Source organism: Gorilla gorilla, chromosome 10, assembly GCF_029281585.2.
Source record: "Gorilla gorilla gorilla isolate KB3781 chromosome 10, NHGRI_mGorGor1-v2.1_pri, whole genome shotgun sequence".
Taxonomy (NCBI): Eukaryota; Metazoa; Chordata; class Mammalia; order Primates; family Hominidae; genus Gorilla; species Gorilla gorilla.
Genome location: NC_073234.2, coordinates 123,951,777 through 123,972,835, shown reverse-complemented (window position 1 = coordinate 123,972,835; position 21,059 = coordinate 123,951,777). Strand labels below are relative to the sequence as shown.

Here is a 21,059-nt window from a genome sequence, read left to right as displayed (position 1 = left end):
ATTTCAATAACCCATTTTCACTAGAAGATAGGGCATCCTTTATTGAGATTTGCATGACTATGGGTAGCTAAGAATAGGGAGACATCAGGGTAGGAGGGCCCGTGCTTAGACTTATGCCCAAGCCAGGGATGGATGTTTGTTTGGCTTTGAGACGGAGTCTTTCTCTGTCTCCCAGGCTGGAGTGCACTGGTGTGATCTTGGCTCACTGCTACCACTTCCCAGGTCAAGTGATTCTCCTGCCTCAGCCTCCCGAGCAGCTGGGATTACAGGTGCGTGCCGCCACGCCTGGCTAATTTTTGTATTTTTAGTAGAGATGGGGTTTCACTACCTTGGCCAGGCTGGTCTTGAACTCTTGACCTTGTGATCCACCCCCCCCTTGGCCTCCCAAAGTGCTGGGATTACAGGTGTGAGCCACTGCGCCCAGCTGGATGAATGTTTTTTAAATAACCTTAGGTGTACTATGCAGGTACACATAGTTCAGAATGAACCACTTAAGATACTACATCTATGCAGAACACAGCATTCAGAAGTTTCTTCCCTAAAGTTTGGCTCATCTACGACCACAAAAAACCCAAGAGGTTCTTAAAAGTCAGGGGCTCTGGAATTACCTGCCCAGACAGAAGTCAGAAACTTGGGCCTAGAAATCCGCATTTTAAACTCATTCCCGAGGTGCTCTTCATGTATCTGGTCCACTGCTTTAGGGTGCCAAGCTAATGCTTCTTAGATTTGAGCAACCAGTGAAATTACAGAAAGAATCTTCAAGACTTACTTTGAGCTGTCAACTACTATCTCACAAAGAACAATGACAAGCGATAATCATCTCCTTTCATCCTTGTTCCAAAAAATATTACGTATATTTGTCTTTGTTTGCTTGGAGAGCTGTGTATGTCACTGCGGTCCAATCTCTGGGAACCCCAAGGGGCTTTGGGCACCACTTCAGGGTGAATGATGGGCCCAAGAGACAAGGCTTACTAGAGAACACCATCATCTTCCATTATTTTATTATTTTTTATACATATATATATATATATATATATATATATGCAGATCTGTTTTATGTACAACAATTGGTTCGATCAAATATTCAGACCAAGGCATTCTACTGGTAATTTCCCCCCAAATCAATTCAGGTAAAATTAGATACTTATGCACTTCACGGGCTATCAAAACTTGCGACTTCATTATCAATTTCAGTTCTGAGGTCATACACACAATTCAAAATATACATTAACTAGGTTAAGGCGATAAAAGTGGGCTGAAAGAAACCACAGGATTCAGAACAATGAAACTGTGTATTTTGCTTGCATGAGAGTCATAACGTGAACAGCAAGTATTGTGCGTATCTCATAGCTCTTCAGAGGAGAGGAAGCGGCTTCTGAACATCTAAGGTGACTGCACAGCAGGTGGGAAACAGCTGGTGTGGCCTGCTGGAGGCTTCGCCGAGGGAGGGCTCATTTCTTCTCTGCCTCTCCTTTTTTGGGTTCTTGTTTCAATTTGTAATCAGCCAGGGCGGCCTTGATTGCATCTTCAGCCAGCACTGGAAGTAACGGAAGGAAAGAAGCCTAAGTTTCTAGATGTGAAAGAAATGGACTTGGGAATAGAATCTTTAAGAGCTGGGAGGAAGTGGTGCTGGTGGGGACTAATGGAGTAACCAAGCCAGAAAGCTGGGGTGAGGAGTTGCCGGGCACATCAGCAACTGCTTCCTGAGCTGAGTTACTCCTGCGGGTGATCCTGGAGACAGACTAGGGTTAAAAATCTGTGATCCCAGGCTAGTTCCTTAGCCTCTTTGACCCTACTTTCTCTTCTATAGAACTGAGATAATCATGCTTTTCTTGCCAGGATAGTGTGGGGACTTACAGAAGATGTCTGACACATAGTAGGGACACAGCAAATGTTACTTCTTGCCTGCTCCCATCAAAGTCTAGCTTTGGACAAAATCTTGTCATGATAAAAAAGTTGACATGACCTTTGGAAAAAAGATCATGTCAATCTGTTGATGGGATGGCATTTGCCACATCACCCTCTAGTGATCGAGAGTTTGACCACTTTTATTTAGGAGTCAATATTCAAAGTGAGGCTATGGGGAAAATAAAAACTGAGAGAGCTGGAATGACAGCAGAAAGCAAGCAAATAACAGAGAACATCAGCTAAAGGTTTCAGTACCTAAAAAGGCCTAATAAAAGGGCTGGGGATTTCCTGAAACCATGTGAAAATGTTTACAAGTGATGACCTTTCTTTATGGGTACTTAAAATTCCAGATCAAGTGGAAAGAACTTAGGTCTGACCAGGCTTCCTGAAGAATGAGTTAGTGTGTCTGCCCCGGCACCTGGCTCTTCTCCTGTGAGTATTACCTTGGCAAGAGGCCTGACTCTCTGCTGATTTTTAACTAATTTGGTTAGTAAACCTCCATCGATGCGTTAAGGCTAATGTTTCTCATTCCTTCTTTCCCTGAGAAGGTTAAGAAATGATGGAAAAAGCATTAGATTTAATACAGAGACCAAACTGGAAAGCCAAGTACAAGTCTTAAGGCATCTGGGCTTTTTTTTAGGATAGCAGGGAGGGGGACATTGTACAACTGGGCTTAGTTGTTCCATATATACAGATGCAGACCCCGACAGGAATGCCATCCAGACAGGAAGTGAAGAAATACACAGGAAACAGGATTATGGAGAAAGCTGAGTTTTCTCCTCTGCTGGAAACAGCACAGATTCTGAAATCAAAGATTGGAGCTTAAATTCTGGCTCTTCCACTTATTAGCCATGTGATGTGGGTGTCTCAACCCAAGCCTTAGCTTCCTCATCCATAAGAGGGAAGTAATGACATCTACTGTGCACTCAAGGATATTTGTGAGGTTTAGAAATTACACCCATCAAGTGCTCAGTATGATGGCTGGTGCATACCTCCTTCTGGCATGATTCTCTTAGGGATGAATGTGAGACCATGGGGGCTCTAACCCTCTGCAGGTTATAAGGACAGACTCATGAGCTCTAATTCTGAGGGTTACAAACATGAGCTCCATGATCTAAAAGGACTGTTGCAAACCAAGTTGAAATTACTGCCAAATGTCCCAGCTGACTGGTATGGAGAGCAGAGACTTACTGGAGCAGTGCAGTTTCACGGGAGGAAGGCAGAGCTCCTTGGCGATATCTGTGTTTTTGATAGTCAAGGCTTCCTCCACCTGAGAGGCATAATGGAAAGATGGGCAGTTTTAGCAACACTTTATCTTGTGAGGGCCAGACAATAAAAAAGGGAGGCCAAAGAGGCTCTCAGGGTTGGTGGGGATGATTTCTGTTTAATAATTCAAAGGGCTGAGGATCTTCTCAGGACTCCCACTTTATCAAAGCTGCAGCTGGGATTCTCAAGCATGAAGTATACACAGCTGCACTGCCTGGCTTGGGTAAGCAAAGACAGCCCAGACACTTCTCTAAGTCAGGAGTGGAACCTGTGAGAAGTCTCTTAGGGATCTGCTTGTGGCCTGTAACAGCAATCTTTTCCTTAAAAGGTAGTGATTTCCTAGGCTGGTTTTGTGAATATCAGCTTCTCCAATGTCCTCATACGAAATGTTAGACTAAATCCTTTTGACTAGAAGTGCCCAATGGCATCAGAGAGGTTGGAAAGATGTCAGGTAAGTAGCACAGTGGCAGTGGCACAGCCGAGTCAGGCCGAATGCTCTCTTTGGTGTCCCCTTTGCCTATAGGAGCACCTCCTCCAGATCAACTGAAGAGGATGCCTGGGGTCTGGTTGACAGCCCTGGGGGATAATGTGACGCAGGCAGATCCTTGCCCATGTAGAACAGTGCCCCACTGCCTTACAGAAAACCAGATTTCCCAACAGCCGGACTCTTTGACTATGTCTATCATTCAGTTTCCCAATTCTGCTAACCCTTCTTGCTTGATTCAGGTTGTGCTCCTGAAACTCAGATGGGAGATCTCAAGGTTAAAGAAATGTCCTCTCTCCCATTTTCTGATCACAATTCACAGTCCCCTAAGGGCCAGGTTCTGGGAGCAAAAGTGCCTTGTCTCATTTCTCCCTTCACCTGAGGACAGTTCCTGACAAATCACTTCAGAGCTACCTCCTGCCACAGCAGGTTAGGTCTGAGCTTCCTGGCCCACAGGAGCTTGCCAGCCAGAAGGCCGTGAGCCACAGGAAGCAGGTGGCACGTGGCCTGGCAAACTGCTCTGCTGTGGAGCTGGCCAGCTTCCAAGCATGCTCCTCTGTGACTCAGCTCCTTGAACCTGGTCCCTTGGGGCAGCAAAGATGAGTGCCTTGCTGGTTGGCTTTTCTGAGAGGTTTTGACAGCAACTGGATTTTAGAAAGTCCAGCTCTTCACTGTGTTTGGGACCTTTGACCTCTGCAGCTACCAGGGAAAGACACTTGGGAGACAAAGGGATGAAAAAGAAGTTCTAGCTCTTTATTATCTCTGCCTTTAGAGGGCTTGCGATCAGCCACCTGGATCACTGTTCTGATTTCATTGTTCACTTTGCCCCCACCCTTGCTGTCTTTTTGATTATTTAATCCCTCTTTTAACACAGGCTGGTTTATTTCACCAATTCTTGAAAGCCACCTAGAACCCTTCCTGAAACATCAGAGGAAATAAACAAGAAAATAACTACCTTATAACAACTCTCTGACTTGAGAAATTATAAGAGCACTGGTAACCTTAGAGAAAGCCAAAGACTTCTTTTAAATTCTATTTTGTTAGAGGGACAGGTGAGGATCTTTTTTATATGTAATTAACACCCAAACAAACAAAAAAATAAAAATGATCAACAAGAAAAAAACCCAAACAACACCTAGTAGAATGATCCATAATTCCCAATTTGAAGAACTGATAATATAATCAACATCTGCATAGGAGAAATTTTAAAAATTTAGAATATTAAAAAAAAGTCATGGTTACTTGTTTTTGACCCATTAGATTTGTGAGCAACCTTACCGTCTTTCCTTTCACCCATTCAGTGGCTAATGAGCTGGAGGCAATTGCGGAACCACAGCCAAATGTTTTAAACCTAGCATCCACAATCTTCCCCTTTTCATCCACTTGAATCTAGAAAAGAGACAAGAGTTAAGTGGTGAGTCCTGGGACCACCCTCTGGAACCTGGCACTCACGAAGGTTCACCGGGGCCTTCCCCAAGGGCTTTGGGCTTGCTTTCCACACTAAGTGATGGCATTAATTACTAACTTTGCCTTGTTTCAAAGAGCTCAGTGATGAAAAGTGAAATGCAGGGACAACTATCCAGGCCCAACTGACAAAGATCAGCTGAAAAATATGTCCCTCCACTCCAATATTCTTTTATTTTGTGACTCTGGCCTGCATTTTGGCTATGAACTTCTATTTGAGGAAGTCTGCTCACAGCTGCTGGGGCAATCTGCCTCTTTAAACACTGACAGAGTCCACAATAAAGGTCTCTGGTTAATACTTTTTTCTTGGGCAGCAGATTACACTTAGTGGTTTCCTCCTCTTTTGTTTCTGTATTCCAAGATAGGTATGAAGACCTCTGGCAAGCTGCCCACTCACCATGAAGCAGCATATTGGTGCTACAACTACAGTTTACCCAAAGCACTGGACACTGTTTTCATGTTTCCCCCAATCTGGGGACAGGTTTAATTTACTGTGTTTCTTGTCTCATTGGGGACTGCTAGCTCACTGGGATTTTCCTTTGATCAGTAAAATTCACAAAACTCTTTAGTTGGCTGAAGTTGGAATTTAAACTGATACAGTGAGTACAAAAATGAGATTACTTTTCTATTTTGGAAAAAGTTGGCATAGTACACTAGCCTAGCAGGAGAGCTACGATTGAGGCCCTGCTCCAGTCTTATCTAACATGGACTCATCCCATCTCACAGGAATGGAGACCAAGTGAAATGCTTGGAGATCTCACAGGAATAAAGATGGAGACCAAGTGAAATGCGCAAGTGCTTTGTAAACTTAAAGGGATTATTGTTATCACTATTAAAAAAGACTAGCCATACCTGTAATTTCATTACGTCACCACATGCTGGAGCCCCCACTAGTCCAGTTCCAACATTTTTAGATGTCTTGTCAAGGGACCCCACGTTTCTAGGATTTTCATAATGATCAACAACCTAAAATGAGAGGGTTAAGATAAATCATGTTCACTCTCTATTGGTACTGGTCTCTGGTTTGATGGTAAGCTCCTCGGTCAGCATCTTGAACCTGGCAGGCAATCACTAAATACCAAATTTCACCTGAGTAGAAAGGTCTACACTCATGTCAATGAGAACCATTTGTGACCCCCAATTCCTTTTGTGTCTCCTCTACAATACTTCACAGATTTGAGATACCTAGAAGAAAAAAAAAACCAGTGAAATCATGTCTTAGTTCCATAGGGTTTTTACAAAAATACTTGACTTTCACCCACCTATATCACCAGACTTGGGCTCAAACAGCAGTTTTGTTATTTTCAAATAAAATCCATCCTCAAAGGATGATTTCTATTTAAAAATTCTAAAAATAACCATGGCCCAGGGAGGGAAAGCTTTCTTAGAAGCCTTAAGGTGACTGTTACACAGGGAACAATGCTATGGAATGTGTACGTTTATGTGTCTTTTAAAATAAAAACAGTGCCATTACCGTATTTCAGAGCCTGTCATCACCCTGGTGCAGCAGCGCACCCTGGCTGCTGAAAGGCTGCTAGTCCAAGTTTCTTCAGGGTGTACCCTCAACAAAACACACCCCCGGGAGGGGGAGGAGTGAAGAAGCCCTTGGAGAAAGGGCAGAAGCCAGATCAGAATAAACATCCATTCGAACTGGCACACAGAAGGCCTTAATAACCTTGAGGTTTGCTTACTGGTTAGTAGTAAGCACGCCCATCTTCCAGTCCCCTTTTCCCCCCATCTGACTAAGGATTTTGACTCCAAGTAAAAGGGACCTCAGGATAGTATCTAATGTAGGGGCCTTTTGTGCCACGTTGATTTATGGCATTCTTTAGTTGTTTCTCGAGTGGGAGTCTCACGTCTGGGGGACTTTGCGCCACCAGACAGCAAGCGGCTGCAGACTATGAATCTATCCCTCCTTCCCCGCCAAAAAACCCCCCAAACAAAACAAAAACATCATGCATGTTGGTTACAAGCCTGACTCCCCTATGCACTCCTAAAGCAGTAACAGAAACGGTCTCCTCGTGCTGGGGCCTATGTGCCAGGAACCATGCCAGGACTCCACGCACAGTATCCTTTGTAAGGGACAGCTGAGAGCCCCCCATTTACACCTGGGGAAACAGGTTCAGAGAGGCGCAGTGACTAGCCCAAGGTCATCTGGCCAGGGCAGCGGTGTGGCTGAAGCCGGAGCCCGCTCCGGGGGTGTGTCTGTCCCTGGACTCAGAAAGACAAGTCCCAACAGGACCCTGCCTCCTGGGCTGTTGGCGAATTTAAAATTGGGACGCACGAAGTCGCGGCCAGCGGCGGGGCCCCCTGGAAGTCGCCGCCCGATGAGCGGTAACTGTTGTTTATCAGTTGCAGTGAGCCTCACTGCGCAGCAAGGGAAAGCGAGTCAGGGCAAAGACGTGGGAGGGGACAGCTCCCAGTCCTAGCTGCGCAGAACCCCGCGGCCGCCCCTCCAGCCCAGGCCTCCGCCGAGTCGGCATTCCGCGCGTCCCCTCTTTTGTCCCTACCTTCTTGTGATAGAGTCGGGCCGGGGCCGACAGCTCCCGGGCGGGCAGGCGGGGGCTCCGCAGCAGCAGAGCCGATGCCGCCCGCCTCAGACGGCCAGCTCCAGCCGCCGCCATCTTGCCGGCTTGCGCCTGCGCCAGTCCCGAGCGACGCCGAGGGGCGGGGCGCGTCTGCGAGTCGGCTCCGAGCTGGGACCGCGCCTCTCTGGCGTCACCGAAGCTTTGCGCCTGCGCCTTACCGCTCCGTGCACGCGTCCGCGTTCTGGCCCCGCCTTGACCACGCCTCTCGGGGGCGGGCGGGGTCGGGAGCGGGAAGGTCTGAAGTCGCTGGAGGGCTTGTCCTGGGTGCTGGATTCTGGTTGAGACAGGAGCTCAGGCTTCTGCAGTGTGGGGCTCAAGTTTGCTTTCACAAAGCCCGCTGCGGGAATGCGGCGCAGAGGAGCACCGAGTCCACTTTTCCTAACCCTATTTTGCAGCTAAGGAAGCCGAGATTCAGGGCAGTTTAGTAACTCCGTCCAAGGTCGCTAAGGACTTACGTTCAACTAGAATTCGAACTTGGGTAATCCTGGGTTAGAATCCTGGTTCGGTTCCTTCCTGGCTGTGTGTCCCTAGACGAATGGTACCGGCTCGCTAAGTCTGAATCTTCCCTTTTGTATTAATTCGAGGACAATTGCTTCATCATGAAGCCAGCATCTGTGTCGAGTACCTACTATGTGTCAAGGCGCTCTACTAGACCCGGGGATCCAACGGAAAGCAAAACAGACATAATTCCTGCCCATTAAGCCGGCTAATGAGGGAGCAAGGTAGAGATAGAGACACACACCAATACTTTCCTACCTCAAAAATGGGAAGCTTAAGAAGGAAACGAATACCATGTCCTGATTGAAAAAAAATGAATATATGTCTATTTTTTTCTCTAAAACAACAGCAAACTCAATTTATATGTCAGTGCCTAGCAATTAAGAATTTCTAAAGAAATGCGTATTAATGTAATTTACTGTTGGTTTGCAGTATGTGATCTTATAAAACCGGAAAACTCACGTGTATTTAACGTCTACTAGGTGCCAGACGTTTACATAAAGGGGAGGAATCTGGGAAATGGATTTTTCTCTTGAATGGTGAAATCGATCCTTCCCCGAGGACCTGCAGTTTTCTTTGCGTTTGAGGCGCAGTTGCTGGGGAGAGTAAACCCAAGCGCCAGGTCACACTAGGCGATAAGTAAGGCATTTAATCGAAGAATCACTTTGACCTTCTCAAGATGGCGCCAAATTCTTCACTACAGACATCACTCTCGCTCCATGACTTCCTCTATGGCTTCCACTTCCTGCCCAAAGACCCAACTTCTGTCCGAAGTTGTGACGGAACGCATGCCATTATAATGAGTTTTTTTATCTGGTGGGAGCTTTTACAAGGGTATAAAATAATGTGAATTTAGTGTATGTGGAGATATTCGCGTTATCTAAGTTCCCAGTTTCTCTTTCAATGGCAAGAAAACCGGCTTTTGATAAGGCGCGCGCCGCGGGCAGCTTCTGCCTCAGCGGGTCTTCGGCGGCCGCGGGAAGACCCGAGAGTCATTAGAAGCGCAAGATGGCGACTGCGGCCGAAACCTCGGCTTCAGAACCCGAGGCTGAGTCCAAGGCTGGGCCCAAGGCTGACGGAGAGGAGGATGAGGTTAAGGCGGCTAGGACAAGGAGGAAGGTGTTATCGCGGGCTGTGGCCGCTGCGACATACAAGACCATGGGGCCAGGGTGGGATCAGCAGGAGGAAGGCGTGAGCGAGAGCGATGGAGATGAGTACGCCATGGCTTCCTCCGCGGAGAGCTCCCCCGGGGAGTACGAGTGGGAATATGACGAAGAGGAGGAGAAAAACCAGCTGGAGATTGAGAGACTGGAGGAGCAGGTGGGCCCGGGGGTGGGCAGCGGGCATCTTCCAGTCTTTCAGGTCCTCGGGTCCCCATGTCCTGGCCCGCCTCCCTAGTCCTCGGCGGCGATAAAGCCGCCAAGGCTGCAAACCCGCTTTTCATGACCGTAGCTCCTGTCGGATTTGAGTGCTTACTGCCTGCCCATTGCCTTGCAAACGTTATCTCATTGAATCCTCGCCACGACCCTGTGAAGGAAGCCCTGTTATCTATCCCCATTTTACTGGAGGAAACTGAGGCTCGTGGAGGAAAGTCTCTTGCTCAAGATAACACTTCCTGCAAGTCAGGCCTTGTACTTTGATCCCATTCCAGAACTCCCACTCTTAACCACACGTCCAACAGTAGAAATAAACTCATTCGCAAGAGAGTGTTATTTTGTTATGTAGGAATGACGGCGATGATGAAACTTGTGGTAAGAAAAATATTGACCGCGATGGTGATAATAGAAATGGAAAGGTTTCTGGTTCTGGAGATTAAGGCCTCAGTTCTAGCTGTTCCACTCTTGTATGTGCTTGTAAGAATTTCTTAATTTCTCTCACCCTCTCGACTTCCTTATCTGCAGATTGGGAGCAACAATTTCTGCATAATATAATTGTTGTAATAGTAACTATAGCTCAGTGCCTAGCATCTAGTCATAACATGGTCTCTCACTTGTAACCTTATGAGGTGGTGATATCTACTGTATAATCCAGGATCTCAGCAGGAAATAGGTGGCACATTTAAATTAGGATGATCTGAGAGAAAGTCAATAAAGGTGTGGGTAGGGAAATCGGGAGTGAAGGTTTAGTATCCCATGGCTGGTAACTCCAGAACCTGGTGTCCATCTTTGGGCCGGAAGGGGTGAAGGGTGTGATCTGAATTGTGTGGAGAGGGCACCTGAGACCTGCTGATAACTTTGTTCAAGGGATGCAGCCCCAGTTCCCTGTCAAGGATTGAGGTGGGGGAAGAAATACCCTGACCTCTCTTTCTTCCTCCCACCAAACTTCTGCTGGTGCCTCCTGCTGGGCAGACCCATCTGGAAACTGGAGAGCCAGGAAACCTGTACATGAGGTCTATACTCGGGGACACAGGGCAGGGAGGAGAGGGTAGGGTGTTTTTTGGAGGGGGCAAACAGAAGAGATGGTGCACATTCTCTCTCTTTTTTTTTTTTTTTTTTGAGACAGAGTCTCGCCCTGTCACCCAGACTGGAGTGCAATGGCACCATCTCGTGTCACTGCAACCTCTGCCGCCCTGGTTCAAGCGATTCTCCTGCCTCAGCCTCCCCAGTAGCTGAGATCCAGGCACGCACCATTGCGCCCGGCTAATTTCTGTATTTTTAGTAGAGACGGGGTTTCACCATGTTGGTCAGGCTGCTCTTGAATTCCTGACCTCAGGTGATCCACCCACTTTGGCCTCCCGTAGTGCTGAGATTACAGGTGTGAGCCACTACGCCCGGCCCACATTCTCTTTTTACAGATGAAGAAACAGAGGTTCAGAACAAATGATGAAATGATTTCCTTTAAGTCATTCATAGTGGGATTTACACTTAAAATGTGGACTAGATGCCACGCTGGATGTGAAATCACTCAGTGAATGTGAAGTTGCTAATCTAGTTTACTCATTAAACCTTACTGAGTGTCAGTTTCCTTATAATACTCTCTCTGGCACTGATATTTTTGTTATGAGATAGTGATGTCATCCATTGGTATAGCTTGTCCCACCCATTACATCTGATTGTCAGAGGAGCCTGTTGGGGTTGGCAGGTGGTTAGCATTTCTACTTTTTTTTTTTTTTGAGACGGAGTCTCGCTCTGTCGCCCAGGCTGGAGTGCAGTGGCACGATTTCGGCTCACTGCAAGCTCCACCTCCCGGGTTCACGCCATTCTCCTGCCTCAGCCTCCCGAGTAGCTGGGGCTACAGGCACCCGCCACCACGTCCGGCTAATTTTTACTATTTTTAGTAGACATGGGGTTTCACCGTTTTAGCCAGGATGGTCTCCATCTCCTGACCTCGTGATCCGTCCGCCTCGGCCTCCCAAAGTGCTGGGATTACAGGCGTGAGCCACCGCGCCCGCCCTCTACTTTTTATAAATAAGTGTGCTGAAGCTAATTTAGTCTTACTCATTCAGCAAACACAGCGTGACACTGGGTACCAGATTGACTGTGTCCCTGCCCTTGTTGATGTCATTTCTTCAGACTGCTAGTCCTGGGCCTTTCGATGAGCCTATTCTGTGAGGTGGGGAAAGAGAGGTTTGGGACCAGAGAGGTTAAGTCCTTGGTGAGGGTACACAGCTTGCTAAAGAGCAAGAAAGGGGAGAGCAGAGGTCTCTGGCCACTAGTACTCTGCAGTTGCCTGTCCTGCCACAGATCACCAAGGATGGGGTGGAGTTTAGAATGTGACCACACAGGATAGGACCTGGCAAGTGATGAACTGAAGACCCTCTGGCCTTATCCTCTTTGTCCTGCGGTCTAGAAATGGACTTGTCCAGTTTCTCCAAGCCTCCCACCCACCTCATCCTGATCCCACAGCTGCTGCTTCCTGCTGTAACTGCTTTTATGGCGGAGCATAATGATGAATCGCTTCCAAATAGGTCTGTGAGAAACTTGGCCTTGCCATATTTGAGAGTTCTGGTTCTCATCCCTGAGTGTTTATTTTTTTGAGAGCATCTCACTCTTGCCCAGGCTGGAGTAGTGGTGTGATCATGGCTCACTGCAGCTAGGACCTCCCAGGCTCAAGTGATCCTCCCAGCTCATCCTCCAAAGTATCTCGGACTACAGGCATGCACCCCCACACCTGGCTAATTAAAAAAAATTTTTTTTGTAGAGATGGGTTCTTACTGTGTTGCCCAGGCAGGTGCTGAATTCCTGAGCTCAAGTGATGCTCCTGCCTCAGCCTCCCAAAGTGCTCGGATCACAGGCGCAAGCTACTGCACGTGGCCTTGATTATATTTTATGGAAGCTGGCAGTTTGCTGTGGTATCTGTCTAACAAAAGCAAATATTTTCCATTATATGTGTTTGTGCGCTGAAACTAAAAGTGGCACTTCATGGTGGCTTCGGCAGATTTGTCAGTGCAGCAGTACGGAGACTATGGCTTTGCAACCCTGAACCCAAGCCTTCCATTGAGTAGTGGAAAGGCCTTGTACAAGTTATTTCAGCTCGCAGAGTCTTGGGTGTCCCAGTTAGTAAAATGAAGATTGTAATAGTGCTTTCCTCATGGGACTGTTGTGGGGCATGGCACAATGTGCGTAAAGCGCCTGGCACAGTTTGGCGCATAATAGGTTCTGCTCCATTCTCCCTTCCCTGCCTTTTTCTTGATTGCACCAGTTGTTTTCTTTCCATCAGTCCTCTCTGTTATTTCTCCCCCATTCTAGTACAGCTAGGTGTAACTCATTTTTCACGTTGCTAGGGAGTTAAATCAGTTAGTAGATCATTTTGTGATTGGTTAAGTTTCCTTTAAAGCATCTATGTTGTTAATCCCAGCTACTCGGGAGGCTGAGGCAGGAGAATCGCCTGAACCCGGGAGGCAGAGGTTGCAGTGAACTGAGATCACACCACTGCACTCCAGCCTGGGTGACAGAGCAAGATTCCATCTCAAAAAAAAAAAAACCAAAAAAAAACTATGTCATTAATGATGTTCTAAGACCAGAATAGACCAGCATATGTACTCATTTATCAGTATAGATTGAACTATGTGGAAATAGCTCTTTTAAGTGCATTTCAGTATGTATTTAATATATGTACTTTCAGAGTACTTGTCCATATATAGTATCTTCATCATTTTACCCTAAAAATCAGAAGTTTACACCAAAAGCCACATCTTAAAAGTCAGCTTCTTGACTTTAGCGACTTTTATACCTTTTTCTTCTGCTGATCTACACATGGTGTTCATGTGAGGGGCACTTGCATGCGTAGATATTCGTGACACTGACTAACAAGTGCTCTCCCACTCCTGTTCGTGCTCCGCAAGCACACTCTAGTGAGTTCAGACTGGTGATGTGGTGGGGAGAGCCTTGAATGTTCTTTAATGAAGAAAGTGTATCCTTCTCAAACTTCACTTCTCAAACATCCCAAACTGCGGTTACTTTATGTGACACACTTGATAGGTGATTTTGAAACATCAGTGTGTCATGATAGCCCATTTAAGAACCAGAGCTTTAGCCCAGCTCTTTCGTGGTACAGATGAGGAAACAGAACAAGTGGGGATTAGAACACTTGTGTCCTGATCTGGTCCAGTGCTTTTCAGCCTATCGTGTGATCAGCGGATGAGTTCAACTGGTCAGGTTTTATGAATCATAAGCAGGAGAACATTGCTAAAAGTCTTAAGATTTAAAACTTAGAGATCATGTTCTTATTTGTAATTGATTATTATCTTTTGGCATGTAATTTGATAAATACAAAGCAGTTCACATCATGTACAAGAGTTTCTCACCAGATGCAGTGGCTCACACCTGTAGTCCTAGCATTTTGGGAGGCTGAGGCAGGATGATCCCTTGAGCCCAGGAGTGTGAGACCAGACTGGGCAAGATGGTGAGACCCTGTCTTTACAAAAAATAAATTTAAAACATTTAGCCAGGTGTGGTGGCATGAGCTTGTAGTAGCAGCTACTCAAGAGGCTGAGGCGGGAGGATCACTTGAGCCTGGGAATTTGAGGCTGCAGTGATTTGTGACTGTGCCACGGCACTCCAGCCTGGGTAAGAGTGAGACCCTGACTAAAAAAAAAAAAAAAGAGAGTTCCTCAGAGTCACTGTTTTTCAACCTGGGGGTCACAGTCGTAGGTTGTGAATTTATTTTAGCTGAAACAGCAAGTGCCACCTGAGCCATAGTGTTTTTCAACTGCATGGGTCTGTTTTGGGCTCTCTCTTCAGTTTGTCTATCCTGTGCCAATTCCACTGATTAACTTATTGCTGAGGCTTGCTATCTGGTAAGACAAATCCTCCTACCTGCTTTTTTTCTTTCCTTGCAGGGTGTTTTGGCTCTTTCATATAAATTTTAGAATTATTTTGTCAAGGTCTGTGAAAAACCCTGTTGGTTTTTTTATTTGAATTGCATTGAATTTATGGATTATTTAGGGGAGAATTGATGTCTTTGCCATAATGATTATTCTAACCCAGAATATGCATATAACTCCATTCGTCTAGGTATTGAATATTCTTTCTATTTTTGAGACATGGTCCTGCTGTGTTGCCCAGGCTGGGGTACAGTGGCATGATCTCAGCACACTGCAACCTCCGCCTGCTGGGCTGAAGCGATCCTTTCACCTCAGCCTTTCGAGTAGCTGGGACCACAGGCATGTACCACCAGACTCAGCTAATTTTTACAATTTTTGTAGAGACAGGGTTTTGCCCTGTTGCCCAGGCTGGTCTTGAACTCCTGGACTCAAGTGATCTGCCTGCCTCGGCCTCCCACAGTGCTAGGATTACAGGTGTGAGCCACCGCCCCTGGCCAAGTCTTTAATATCTTTCAATCAAGTTTAAAAACATTTTGCCATACAGGTCTCACACATCTTTTGTTAGATGTATTTCTAGGTACTTTATAGTGCTTGATGTTTATGCTATCCTATTTAAAATTACATTTTAAAGCTTGCTGGTTTATAGAAATGTAATTTTTTTACTGTAAAAAACATATAATGTAAACTTTGCTATCTTATTCTTAAGTGTATGGTTCAGTAGTGTTAAGTATAGTCACATTGTTGTGAAGCAGATCTCCAAAGTTTTCATTTGCATATATACAACTCTGTACCAATTAAACAGCTCTCCTTCTCCTTCCTTCCCAATCCCCTGATAACTACCATTGTAGTTTTCTGTCTCTATGAATTTGACTAGATACTTCATATAAGTGGAATCATACAGTATTTGTCTCTTTGTATATAATTGATTTTTATACATTGCTCTTATTGCTTGTCACTTTGCTAATCTTGTTTATTATTTCCAAATGATTTGTTTGTAGATGAGTTTTGGTTTACTATACATTGATATCATCTGACCATAATTAACAGTTCTCATTCTTTTCTCTATATCTGTTTCTTTTCCTTGTCTCATTGTTCAAACCCCAGACCTCCAGTAAAGGGTTAAATAGAAGGCGATACTGGGAAGCTTTTTGTGTTTTTTAAAAGGAATTTTAATGTATTATTAAATTTATTAAATATAAATATATAAATATATAATAAACAATATAATACATATATAAATATAAATATGTTATTAAAATATATTTATTGCAGATTTAAAAAATCAGGTTAAGAAAGTGCCTTTCTATTCCTAGTTTGCTGATTCTTAATTTTGACTCATGAATGGATGTTTTAATCAAATGCTTTTTCTTCATTGAGGTAATCATGTTTTTTTCCCTCAAATCTGATGGTGGAAAAATTATACTGGGTGATTTTGTAGTGTAAAAACACCCTTGCATTCCTGGGATAGACCCAAATTGATCATTATGTATTGTTCTCTTTATACATTTCTGATTTTTTAATATTTTATTTAGGATTTTTGTATTAGTGCTCTTGAGTGAGATTGACCTGTAATTTATTGAATTCTGTGTGCCAGGTGGGTAAAGAATCTAACCAAGTCAAGGCGTAAGACATACAAGGTAGTTATCCCATGAAGCCTTTAGGTCATGATGGAAATAAACACGATGATGAGATGGAAAACAGCTTGCAGCATATAGGGGGCTACTTAAGAAAGAGTGGCATAAGAGGGGGGCCGGGGTCGGGGGCGGGGGCGCCCTCTGAGGAAGTGAAGTTTATACCTGAAGTATGAAAAGGGGTGGCTAGGCAGAGAGAAGGGGAGGAGAGATCCTTCTGGGCTGAAGGAGCAGCAGGTGCCCAGCCCTGAGGTTGGAGAGACATTGGAATGTTTGAGTTACACGAAGCTGGCTGCCATGTTGAGAGGCCGGTGGTTTGAGATGTAGCTGGAGAGATGAGCCCAGCATGCTGGGATTGCACATGAGGCAGGGATTTGCAAATTATTCCTAGGATACTGGGAAGCCATGGAAGGGTTTTACTATTATAATTAGTAGAGAAAGATAATGAGTTCTTGTTTAAAATCTAAACAGTTGAACAAAACCCCGTAATCCTTCATATTTGTATTCTCTGAATGGTTGGTCCTTGTCCCCACTCCATTTAAAGGTTCACTGGCTACTTCATTGTTAAGATTTTTATCCTAAAGTTCAAGTAATCATATTCATTGGCTGTCTTTCTGTATTTTAATTAAATAGCTAGTACCTGGATTATTAGGGTATGTTGTCAGATGGTAGAGTGTAATTTGAATGAAGTGTAGGTAATCTTTTATCTCTGGAGAGGGAAATATTCCTAAAATGTGGCAGATGTTGGAAGAGTAGATACTAATGAAGTCTTGGTATACAGACTTAAATTATCCCTATATCCCAACAAAAGCTTTTTAAACAATTCACCTTTTTATTTTGAGATAATTGTAGATTTCCATGCACTTGTAAGAAATAATAGAGATTTTTGGTGTACTTTTTATCCAGTTTCCCTCAATGATAACACTTTGCAGAACTATAATATGTAATAACCTGGGTATTGACATTGATATAGTCAAGATACAGATCAGTTCTGTCACCATAAGGATCCTTGATGTTGCCTTGAAATTTTTCTCTTGTCCTAACATTTTGTGATGTTATATTTACATTTCACATTTAAGTGTGATCCATTTTGAGTTATTTCTGTAAGGCGTGAAGTTTACGTCAAGGTGTATTTATTTGTTTTGCCTGTGGATATCCATTTGCTCCAGCATCATTTTTTGAAAAGGCCTTTTTTTCCTCTGTTGCTTTTGTCAAAAATTATTTGGGCATATTTGTGTGGGTCTGTTACAGGGTTCTATTCTCTTCATCTATGTATCTTTCTGCCATTCTCACACTGCCTTGATCATTGTAGCTGTATTGTAGGTTTTAGTATCAATCAGGTAGAGTGATTACTCCCACTTTTTCTTTTTCAAGATCATTTTTAGCTATTCTAGGGCCTCTGCCATCCTATATACGTTTTAGAATAAGCTTGTCTAGGTCTACAAAAAACCTTGTTGGGATTTTAATTGGAGTTTCAGTAAGCCTGTAAGTCAGTTTAGGGAGAATTTACTTCTTGACTATGTTGAGTTTTTCAATCCACGAACATGAAGTGTCTCTTTTTTTAGGTCTTTGATTTCTTTCCTCAGCATTTTGTAATTTTCAGCATACAGATTTTGTAAACTTTTTAAATATACACCTAATTAGGTTTTTTGGAGTGATTGTAAATGGTGCTATGTCTTTAAATTTGGTTTCCATATGTTCTTTTGTTTTTGTTTTTGTTTTTGTATGTTTATCTTCTGTGACCTTGCTCAGTTCACTATTTTTGGAGTTTTTTTTTTTTAATTGGTTCCTTAAGATGTCTACTTAGACAGCCATATCATCTACAAATCAGGACAGTTTTATTTTTCCGAGCTGTATACCTTTTATTTCTTTTCCTTGTCTTATTGAACAGGCTAGAACTTATAGGACTTTGTTGGAAAAGAGTGGTGAGAGCAGACATCCTTGCCTTGTTTTGATTTTAGGAGGAAAGTGTTCAATCTTTTACCATTAGGAATGATGTTAAGGTAACCCTATATCCCAACTTATGGGATAGATTTTTTATAGATGCTCTTTATCAGGTTGAGGTTGTTTCCCTCTATTCCTAACATGCTGAGTGTTTTAACCATGAATGGTTGTTGGATTTTGTCACATGCATTTTCTGCATCTATTGATACCATGAGTTTTCTTTAGCCTTTTGATACACCGGATTACAGTAATTGATTTTTAAATGTTGAATTAGCCTTGCAAACCTGGAATAAATACCGCTTGGTCATGGTGTATAATTCTTCTTATACACTGAATTTAGTTCTTTAAATTTTCCTCCATACTGTTTTAGTAGCATCCTACTTATTTTGATTTGTTGCAATTTCATTTTCATTCACTTTTTTTAATTTGTAAATTTTCTTGGAGACTTCCTCTTTGACCTGCAGATTATTTAGAAGTGTATTGCTTAATTTTCAAGTGTTCAGAGATTTTCTTACTGTTAGTGGTTTCTAATTTGATTCCATTGTGGTCACAAAACATACTCTGCATGGTTTTCATTTCTCTTAAATTGTTGAGGTTTGTTTTATGGCCAAGGATATGGCTTCAGTGAATGTTCCGTAAGTACTTGAGAAAAATACATATTCTGTATTGTTGGGTGGGCTGTTCTCTATATAAATTAGGTCATGTTCGTTGACGGCGTTATTGAGTTCTTCTATAACCCTGTTCTGCCTAGTTTAAAAAAAAATTAAACAATTTTCTTTCTTTTTAAAAACTTAAAAATTTTTTAATTTGCTTTTGTCTAACTTTCTTTTTCTTTTATTCATCTTGTTTTTGACCAGGTTCATCATATTCAAGTGTCTAGTAGTTTTATCAGTTGCTGAAAAGGGAGATGTTGAAGTTGCCAAATGTAATTGCTGCTGTGTCTCTTCTTTCAGCTCTGTAATAGTTTTTGCTTCATGAATTTTCAAGCGCTCTTTGGTTCCTACACATTTAGGATTGTTATGTCTTCCTGGTAGATTGATCCATTTATTATTATGTGTCATTATATCATCCTTTTTATCTGTAGTAATTTTCTTTGCTCTGAAGTCTACGTTATGTGATATTAATATGTCCGCCTCAACTTTTTAATTAATGCTTGCATGTTATCTTTTTCTGTCCTTTTCCTTTCAACCAGTTTACCTGTGTCTTTGAATTTGAAATGAATTTCTTTTACTCACCATATAGTTGGGTTGTGTTTTTATCCACTCTACCATTATCTACCTTTTAATTAGCATATATGCACCATTCGCATTTAAGGCAATTGTTGGTTTATTCAGACCAAAGCCTGCCATTTTACTATTTTCTGTTTATTTTCTGTTTCTCATTCTTCTGTTTCTCCTTTCTTGCCTTCCTGTGGATTATTTGAATATTTTTTAGATTTTCATCTTGATTGATTTATTTATTTTTTTGAGATGGAGACTTGTTTTGTCACCCAGGCTGGATCTCTGCTCTCTGCAACCTCTGCCTCCCGGGTTCAAGCAATTCTCCTGTCTCAGCCTCCTGAGTAGCTGGGACTACAGGCATGTGCCACCACACCCAGCTAATTTTTTGTATTTTTTGGTAGAGACAGGGTTTCACCATGTTGGCCAGGCTGGTCTTGAACTCCTGACCTCATGATCTGCCCGCTTTGGCCTCCCAAAGTGCTGGGATTACAGGTGTGAGCCACCACGCCCAGCCATCTTGATTTATTTAAGGTGATTTTTAGTGTAATTGCTTTGAATAGTTTTCTCAGTGGTTGCTTTGGGTATTAAAATACACAGAGTTGACTTACATGGTATCAGTGTTTTACCACTTGAAGTGTGGGAATCTTCCATTTCAGTTCTCTTTCCATCCCCACTTTGAAATAATACTGTGTTGGGTATCAGAAGTTCTTACAATGTTTGTTCCATTACATACGATTTAGAAAGCTCATGAGGAGAGGAGGATAATCTGTCATAGTTCCCGTATTTCTGCTCTTCCTGTTCTTTCTTCCTTTTTGATGCTTTAGGATTCCTTTTAACTTTTCTGTTCGAAGAACTTCCTTTAGCTATTCTTCAAGGGTAGGTCTGCTAGTGACATTTTTTTCATTTTTCTTTGTCTCAGATATATGATAACTTAAAATAATTTTAGTTTGAAAAGTTTCAAATGTACAAATAAAACTTTATGTACCTGTCACTCAGCATCAACAGATACCAACGTGCTGCCACTCTTGTTTCTCTAATAGGGATTTCTATCTTTTTTTTTTTTTTTTTTTTGAGATAGGGTCTTGCTCTGTCACCCAGGCCTAGAGTGCAGTGGTGTGATCTCGGCTCGCTGCAACCTCTGTCTCCCAGGCTCAGGTGATCCACTTCAGCCTCCCAAGTAGCTGGGACCACAGGCGCACGCCACCATGTCTGGCTAATTTTTTGTATTTTTGGTAGAGATAGGGTTTGACTGTGTTGCTGAGGCTGGTCTCGAACTCCTGAGCTCAAGCAATCCACCTGCCTCGGCCTCCCAAAGTGCTGGGATCACAGATGTGAGCCACCACAACTGGCTTCCATTTTTTTTTATTTAGTAAAATAAAAGAGGTCTTACAGTGTACCTCACATGTGCTAAAGGACGTTATGAAATTATCTTTTTATTTTTTAGTTTTTCTTAAAGACCAGTGTAACAGTAGAAATTTTTTAAATCCTTGGAAGACCTGGTATGAGCTAGAAACTAGTAGTGTCCTCATTTTATAGATGAGGAAATAGAGCTTAGGAAAGTAAATAACTTACCTAGGGTCACATACTTTTTATTTGTTTCATTAGAATGCCTCCTTTATTTCCAAGATAACCCAAATGTCTTCTAACAGGAACTGTAACAGATTTGAGGGAGCTTTATGTTTGTTACAAAAGCCTCTTTTATTGTTTTGTCTTCTGCCTGTGGGTACGTGCTGGGTTGCTGTTTCAGTGGTTTTCTCAGATAGCACATTTATTTTGTTTGTGGCAGGTATA

At 43.3% G+C, this 21,059-nt stretch overlaps 2 protein-coding genes across 5 annotated transcripts in view; one reads left to right on the top strand and one right to left on the bottom strand.

Annotated features, from left to right (window-relative positions):
• Positions 1–1,273: 1,273 nt before the first annotated feature.
• ISCU (iron-sulfur cluster assembly enzyme) lies at positions 1,274–7,847 on the bottom strand. 3 transcript variants are annotated; one of them, XM_019039212.4, is made up of 6 exons: positions 7,633–7,813; positions 5,975–6,088; positions 4,937–5,047; positions 3,100–3,178; positions 2,352–2,448; positions 1,274–1,537 (listed from the first exon to the last, which is right to left on the bottom strand). In XM_019039212.4, exons 1-5 carry the CDS (start codon positions 7,744–7,746, stop codon positions 2,396–2,398), a joined length of 471 nt encoding a protein of 156 aa, XP_018894757.1. In that variant the 5' UTR covers positions 7,747–7,813; the 3' UTR covers positions 1,274–1,537; positions 2,352–2,395. The 3 variants fall into 3 exon arrangements, with proteins under 3 accessions (XP_018894757.1, XP_055214936.1, XP_004053882.1); XM_055358961.2 differs by lacking the exons at positions 2,352–2,448; positions 7,633–7,813 and adding exons at positions 6,212–6,307; positions 6,597–6,705; XM_004053834.5 differs by lacking the exon at positions 2,352–2,448 and having other exon boundaries at positions 7,633–7,847.
• A 1,321-nt stretch (positions 7,848–9,168) lies between these two features.
• SART3 (spliceosome associated factor 3, U4/U6 recycling protein) overlaps positions 9,169–21,059 on the top strand; it is a 38,975-nt gene continuing 27,084 nt past the window's right edge. The window contains exon 1 of one of the 2 annotated variants that reach the window (XM_004053831.5): positions 9,169–9,528. In XM_004053831.5, the coding sequence (XP_004053879.4) occupies positions 9,217–9,528 (312 nt within the window). In that variant the 5' untranslated portion in view covers positions 9,169–9,216. The remainder of the gene's footprint in view (positions 9,529–21,059) is intronic. The other variant, XM_055358960.2, reaches the window with a different exon arrangement.

Excerpts from the sequence above, each read along its gene's own strand:
- ISCU (XM_004053834.5), bottom strand. The coding sequence starts at position 7,746 with ATGGCGGCGGCTGGAGCTGGCCGTCTGAGGCGGGCGGCATCGGCTCTG. Across the intron at positions 5,048-5,974 it reads GTGACGTAATGAAATTACAG|ATTCAAGTGGATGAAAAGGG; the intron begins GTATGGCTAGTC and ends TCTCTTTTCTAG. Across the intron at positions 3,179-4,936 it reads AATGGGTGAAAGGAAAGACG|GTGGAGGAAGCCTTGACTAT; the intron begins GTAAGGTTGCTC and ends TATGCCTCTCAG.